This window comes from Oncorhynchus gorbuscha, linkage group LG21, assembly GCF_021184085.1.
Source record: "Oncorhynchus gorbuscha isolate QuinsamMale2020 ecotype Even-year linkage group LG21, OgorEven_v1.0, whole genome shotgun sequence".
In the NCBI taxonomy this organism is placed as follows: domain Eukaryota; kingdom Metazoa; phylum Chordata; class Actinopteri; order Salmoniformes; family Salmonidae; genus Oncorhynchus; species Oncorhynchus gorbuscha.
In genome coordinates, this window is record NC_060193.1 from 54,741,693 (window position 1) to 54,749,122 (window position 7,430).

Sequence of the window (7,430 nt, forward strand, 5' to 3'; positions counted from 1 at the left end):
TCCTGTTTCCATTGATCATCCTTGATATGTTTCTACAACTTGATTGGAGTCCACATGTGGTCAATTCAATTGATTGGACATGATTTGGAAAGGCACACACCTGTCTATATAAGATCCCACAGTTAACAGTGCATGTCAGAGCAAATACCAAGCCATGAGGTCGAAGGAATTGTCTGTAGAGATCCGAGACAGGATTGTGTAGAGGCACAGATCTGGAGAAGGGCACTGAAACATCTGCAGCATTGAAGGTCCCCAAGAACACAGCGGCCTACATCATTCTTAAATGGAAGAAGTTTGGAACCACCAAGAATCTTCCTAGAGCTGGCCGCCCGGCCAAATTGAGCAATCGGGGGAGAAGAGCCTTGGTCAGGGAGGTGAACAAGAACCCGATGGTCACTCTGACAGAGTTCTAGAGTTCTGTAGAGATGGGAGAACCTTCCAGCAGGACAACCATCTCTGCAGCACTCTACCAATCAGGCCTCTATGGTAGAGTGGCCAGATGGAAGATGTCATATAATAGATCCTGTGCAACAAATCATTTTTTTTACTCTTCACTTTTCCGGAGGACCTTACACAACACCAGGAAGCCGCAGGGAGAGAAGAGTTTCTTAAAAGAAAAGTTCAGTATTTTAACATTTGAAAACTAGCAATGGTGGAAACTCCCTCCGGCCAAAGCTGGTTTTAAATCCATGAAGGGGGAGTGCAAGTATCCAACACTTATGTTTACAGCTGAAGCATAGTGAATACTTTGTATGGCTGTTTGTTATCCCCCCCCCCACGAAACATTGACCAAAATGAGGAATTCTACCCTCATATCACATAATAATGAATACTAATAAAATCACATTTGTTATAACATTTGTTATAAGCTTTTCAGGGAAGCTAGAAACCATTATACACAGGCAGTTAGAAAAGCCAAGGCTAGTTTTTTCAAGCAGAAATTTGCTTCCTGCAACACTAACTCAAAAAAGTTCTGGGACACTGTAAAGTCCATGGAGAATAAGAACAAATCCTCCCAGCTGCCCATTGCACTGAAGATAGGAAACACTGTCACCACTGATAAATCCACTATAATTGAGAATTTCAATAAGCATTTTTCTACGGTTGGCCATGCTTTCCACCTGGCTACCCCTATCCCGGTCAACAGCACTGCACCCCCCAGAGCAACTCGCCCAACCCTTCCCCATTTCTCCTTCTCCCAAATCCAGTCAGCTGATGTTCTGAAGAGCTGCAAAATCTGGACCCCTACAAATCAGCTAGGCTAGACAATCTGGACCCTTTCTTTCTAAAAATGATCTGCCGAAATTGTTGCCACCCCCATTACTAGCCTGTTCAACCTCTCTTTTGTCTCGTCTGAGATTCCCAAAGATTGGAAAGCAGCTGCGGTCATCCCCCTCTTTAAAGGGGGGGACACTCTTGACCCAAACTGCTACAGATCTATATCTATCCTACCCTGCCTTTCTAAGGTCTTCAAAAGCCAAGTCAACAAACAGATTACCGACCATTTTGAATCTCACCATACCCTCTCTGCTATGCAATCTGGTTTCAGAGCTGGTCATGGGTGCACCTCAGCCACGCTCAAGGTCCTAAACGATATCTTAACCGCCAGCGATAAGAAACATTACTGTGCAGCCGTATTCAATGATCTGGCCAAGGCTTTCGACACTGTCAATCACCACATCCTCATCGGCAGACCCGATAGCCTTGGTTTCTCAAATGATTGCCGCGCCTGGTTCACCAACTACTTCTCTGATAGAGTTCAGTGTGTCAAATCGGAGGGTCTGCTGTGCGGACCTCTGGTAGTCTCTATGGGGGTGCCACAGGGTTCAATTCTTGGACCGACTCTCTTCTCTGTATACATCAATGATATCGCTCTTGCTGCTGGTGAGTCTCTGATCCACCTCTACACAGACGACACCATTCTGTATACTTCTGGCCCTTATTTGGACACTGTGTTAACAACCCTCCAGGCAAGCTTCAATGCCATACAACTCTCCTTCCATGGCCTACAATTGCTCTGAAATACAAGTAAAACTAAATGCATGATCCTCAACCGATCGCTGCCTGCACCTGCCCGCCTGTCCAACATCACTACTCTGGAAGACTCTGACTTAGAATACGTGGACAACTACAAATACCTAGGTGTTTGGTTAGACTGTAAACTCTCCTTCCAGAACCACATCAAACACCTCCAATCCAAAGTTAAATCTAGAATTGGCTTTCTATTTCGCAACAAAGCATCCTTCACTCATGCTGCCAAACATACCCTGTAAAACTGACCATCCTACCAATCCTCGACTTCAGCGATGTCATTTACAAAATAGCCTTCAATACCCTACTCAACAAATTGGATGCAGTCTATCACAGTGCCATCCGTTTTGTCACCAAAGCCCCATATACTACCCACCATTGCGACCTGTATGCTCTCGTTGGCTGGCCCTCGCTTCATACTCGTCGCCACACCCACTGGCTCCATGTCATCTACAAGACCCTGCTAGGTAAAGTCCCCCCTTATCTCAGCTCGCTGGTCACCATAGCATCGCCCAACTGTAGCATGCGCTCCAGCAGGTATATATATCTCTCTGGTCACCCCCAAAACCAATTCTTTCTTTGACCGCCTCTCCTTCCAGTTCTCTGCTGCCAATGACTGGAACGAACTGCAAAAATCTCTGAAACTGGAAACACTTACCTCCCTCACTAGCTTTAAGCACCAGCTGTCAGAGCAGCTCACAGATTACTGCACCTGCACATAGCCCACCTATAATTTAGCCCAAACAACTACCTCTTTCCCTACTGTATTTATGTATTTATTTATTCATTTTGCTCCTTTGCACCCCATTATTTTTATTTCTACTTTGCACATTCTTCCACTGCAAATCTACCATCCCAGTGTTTTACTTGCTATATTGTATTTACTTTGCCACCATGGCCTTTTTTTTGCCTTTACCTCCCTTATCTCACCTCATTTGCTCACATCGTATATAGACTTGTTTCTACTGTATTATTGACTGTTTGTTTGTTTTACTCCATGTGTAACTCTGTGTCGTTGTATGTGTCGAACTGCTTTGCTTTATCTTGGCCAGGTCGCAATTGTATATGAGAACTTGTTCTCAACTTGCCTACCTGGATAAATAAAGGTGAAATAGATCAAATAAATAAATAAATAATTCCTATCTGTTCAACTAATTGTAGGATGCAACAAAGGGACTGAACAACCTATACATTTATTCTAGTTATTCTATGGATTTATCAAATACGGTTATTGTTTTGTTGAATCAAATACGTTGTATCCGAATTTGTATCCGAATGTATCCGAATTTTGAGAAATGTAATGGAGTAACATTGTAACAGTTACATTGTAACACAAATGCATTTGCTATCGACGTACTTCCTGTTTTCACGAGAGCGTCGTACAGCAAACATGGCGGCCTCCAGTGGAAAAACCGTGGGATATTTTCTTTGGAAATTCGAAAATTGCTGCTTCAATTTTAACACAGTCTCGTCAAATTTAACTGGCCAGGTAATGCCAAGAGTTTAATTCGGCATGTTTTCACGGTAATGTCAACGGGGTTGAGCTGCAGAGAAGGGCTGAGTCGTCCCTGAAATAGCTCAGCGTTAGTAGCAATGCGCTGCCTTGTCAACTAGCTCACATGTAAACTGTCATTGAAGTAAGACAGACAGCGAGCTAAGTAGCTAGTTGACTCTCTAGATATTGTTCTTCTTGTCTCAACATGCATGTCATAGTGGACATAGCTAGCTACATGAACATAATGGACATACAATTCGCAATATTTTGGTTGAATAGAACCGTAGTTAGCTAAGCCTCACAGAGCTTGTTTACATAGCTAGCTAACGTTTTACTACGTTCAATGTTAGTCCCATTTACTAGTGGATACCTTGCTGTCAAATGTACATCAGTCGGTCTATTTGTCAATGCCAAATCTCACCGTTTCAGACTAACTTAATGCACCTGAAAGACCAGAGACTGTCTATTAGCCCAGATAACTGCCATTCATCCATCCCTGTGATACCAAGGCCCTGGGTTATTAAAGCACCAGTATGTATCCTAACATAAGAACCTCCTCTCTCCCACACCTCAGGTGCTGTCCAGACAGCTATGTGTGAGTGCTGTTCTCCACAGGAAGAACCTGGCTGCAGCGGGCCCAGAGAAGTTCTCAGAGGAGTTCATCAAGAAGCAGGTGGAGGAGTTCAACATCGGGAAGAGACATCTAGCCAACATGATGTGAGAGGACCCTGAGACCTTCACTCAGGGGGACATTAATGTAAGAAAGACTGCAGTTATGTCTAACGAGGGGTGTACAACTCCTGTCTTTCATAGAGGGATGCAGAGTAAACCCTAGATGGATGTAGTGTAATGCAGTTTTTTGTCCTTACCCTACAATCAGAGACGGATTCATACCGCAATAAGTCTATGGTGTCCCCCATCAACTCAATTGAGATATGCATTTGGCTCTGCAAGGTTTAGAAAGGTGGCACCTTATTTGGGGTAAATACATTATGCTTTCTTTCTCAGAGGAGATGTCACGTGTCTTTAAGGTGGTTTTCCAGCCATATTAGTTTAATTCCCCAACAGTAGTTGAGAATTGTCTCTGGTCTGTCTCTGGTCTGTCTCCGCATGCCATCAGCAGCATCTGGTGGAGCCGATCACACAGACACACTCTAACAGTCACCAGCAGGGGCCAGCACTGTGTAATGTGCTGTGTCCACTGTATTAGCAACGCCTGATACACACACATCCCATGTTTTATTCATTACGAAGGAAGAATGCATTAGCTTCGTTTGCCCCACTCATTTAGTTTGATTTCCCATGATTCTTCACTTCCCGGCGGTCTCTAACCATCGTTCTATTTAATGAACAGAACTGTTAGCACTTACCAGTGGGCTGTGTAAAACAGTTTGTGGTCATATGCATGTCCTTAAAACACCTAGGTGATGGAGTAAGGAAGTTTAATTGAAAATAACAGAAAGGCCGGCACACTGAATTTGCCCCCAATTACCACCTTTAATGACAACATTTTGATCCAACACGGATCTTCATCATGTCAAGCAGACAGTGTTATCCCATCTCCTAATATATCCACATTTTACCTCGCATAGCCATTACACATACGACGCATAGTGGATGTAGATACTATACAAAATATACCCATTCAAAAAACAACACTTTATGCATATTCAATAAACAGAGAGGTACATGTTGGCATCAATAATTACATTCATATGTACAATCAGCCCGGGTTGGAAGCTAGACAGCAGTAAGGGAATATTATGTTCAAAAGTGTAAAACACCCACCTACATTACCATGACATGTGGGATGCACGGTGGTCGTGCAAATCATTGCAGAGTGACCTACTTCAAAACAACTTGTGTACCTCTACTATTCTGATGTCCAGAAGATGTGCACACATATAGTCATTATGAAAATAAACAATAAGACCTGGATCTGATCACACAGACAGACTCAGCAGGGGCCAGCAATGTGTAATGTGCTGTGTCCACTGTATTAGCAACGCCTGATACACACACATCCCATGTTTTATTCATTACGAAGGAAGAATGCATTAGCTTCATTTGCCCCACTCATTTATTTGATTTCCCATGATTCTTCACTTCTTGGCAGTCTCTAACCTTCATCCTATCTAATGAATAGAGCTTTTAGCAGTGGGCTGTGTAAAAGGAAGTGACATGGAGCGTCCCGTCCTCAGATGAGTGGAGGAGGGAGAGGTGTGGAAAATGGGGGAATGGGGAGACTGGACAGGGGGTGAGGGAAATGAGGGAGACTGGAGAGGGAAATGAGGGAGACGGGACAGCGAATGGGGTACCACTGGAGGGGTAATTAGGGAAAAAGGAGGAGTAATGGGGACCACTGGAGGGGTAATTAGGGGAAAAGGAGGGGTAATGGGGACCACTGGAGGGGTAATTAGGGGAACATGAGGGGTAATGGGGACCACTGGAGGGGTAATTAGGGGAAAAGGAGGGGTAATGGGGACCACTGGAGGGGTAATTAGGGGAAAAGGAGGGGTAATGGGGACCACTGGAGGGGTAATTAGGGGAAAGGAGGGTTAATGGGGACCACTGGAGGGGTAATTATAAGGAAAGGAGGGGTAATTATGGGGAAAGGAGGGGTAATGGGGACCACTGGAGGGGTAATTAGGGGAAAGGAGGGGTAATGGGACCACTGGATGGGTAATTAGGGGAAAAGGAGGGGTAATGGGGACCACTGGAGGGGTAATTAGGGAAAAAGGAGGGGTAATTAGGGGAAAATGAGGGGTAATGGGGACCACTGGAGGGGTAATTAGGGGGAAAGGAGGGGTAATGGGGACCACTGGAGGGGTAATTAGGGCAAAAGGAGGGGTAATGGGGACCACTGGAGGGGTAATTAGGGGAAAAGGAGGGGTAATGGGGACCACTGGAGGGGTAATTAGGGGAAAAGGAGGGGTAATGGGGACCACTGGAGGGGTAATTAGGGGAAAGGAGGGGTAATGGGGACCACTGGAGGGGTAATTAGGGGAAAGGAGGGGTAATGGGGACCACTGGAGGGGTAATTAGGGGAAAAGGAGGGGTAATGGGGACCACTGGAGGGGGTAATTAGGGAAAAGGAGGGGTAATGGGGACCACTGGAGGGGTAATTAGGGGAAAAGGAGGGGTAATGGGGACCACTGGAGGGGTAATTAGGGGAAAATGAGGGGTAATGGGGACCACTGGAGGGGTAATTAGGGGAAAAGGAGGGGTAATGGGGACCACTGGAGGGGTAATTAGGGGAAAAGGAGGGGTAATGGGGACCACTGGAGGGGTAATTAGGGGAAAAGGAGGGGTAATGGGGACCACTGGAGGGGTAATTAGGGGGAAAGGAGGGGTAATGGGGAACACTGGAGGGGTAATTAGGGGGAAAGGAGGGGTAATGGGGACCACTGGATGGGTAATTAAGGGAAAAGGAGGGGTAATGGGGACCACTGGAGGGGTAATTAGGGAAAAAGGAGGGGTAATTAGGGGAAAATGAGGGGTAATGGGGACCACTGGAGGGGTAATTAGGGAAAAGGAGGGGTAATTAGGGAAAAGGAGGGGTAATGGGGACCACTGGAGGGGTAATTAGGGGAAAGGAGGGGTAATGGGGACCACTGGAGGGGTAATTAGGGGAAAAGGAGGGGTAATGGGGATGACTGGAGGGGTAATTAGGGGAAAAGGAGGGGTAATGGGGACTGGTGGGGGTAATTAGGGAAAGGAGGGGTAATGGGGACCACTGGATGGGTAATTAGGGGAAAAGGAGGGGTAATGGGGACCACTGGAGGGTAATTAGGGAAAAAGGAGGGGTAATTAGGGGGAAATGAGGGGTAATGGGGACCACTGGAGGGGTAATTAGGGGAAAAGGAGGGGTAATTAGGGGGAAATGAGGGGTAATGGGGACCAC

The 7,430-nt window shown here is 45.8% G+C and overlaps 1 protein-coding gene across 1 annotated transcript; it reads left to right on the forward strand.

Annotated features, from left to right (window-relative positions):
* The first annotated feature begins 3,406 nt into the window (after nt 1-3,406).
* Nucleotides 3,407-4,283, forward strand: LOC124008622 (28S ribosomal protein S9, mitochondrial-like). Its single transcript, XM_046320033.1, has 2 exons — nt 3,407-3,520; nt 4,101-4,283. The coding sequence occupies exons 1-2, from the start codon at nt 3,422-3,424 to the stop codon at nt 4,245-4,247; spliced, it is 246 nt and encodes an 81-aa protein (XP_046175989.1). The 5' UTR covers nt 3,407-3,421; the 3' UTR covers nt 4,248-4,283.
* Nucleotides 4,284-7,430: the final 3,147 nt, after the last annotated feature.

What these genes read in the sequence shown, in the direction of transcription:
- LOC124008622 (XM_046320033.1), top strand. Translation starts at nt 3,422, where the DNA reads ATGGCGGCCTCCAGTGGAAAAACCGTGGGATATTTTCTTTGGAAATTC. An exon ending in CGTCAAATTTAACTGGCCAG is followed by an intron (nt 3,521 to 4,100) that starts GTAATGCCAAGA and finishes CCCACACCTCAG; the next exon opens with GTGCTGTCCAGACAGCTATG.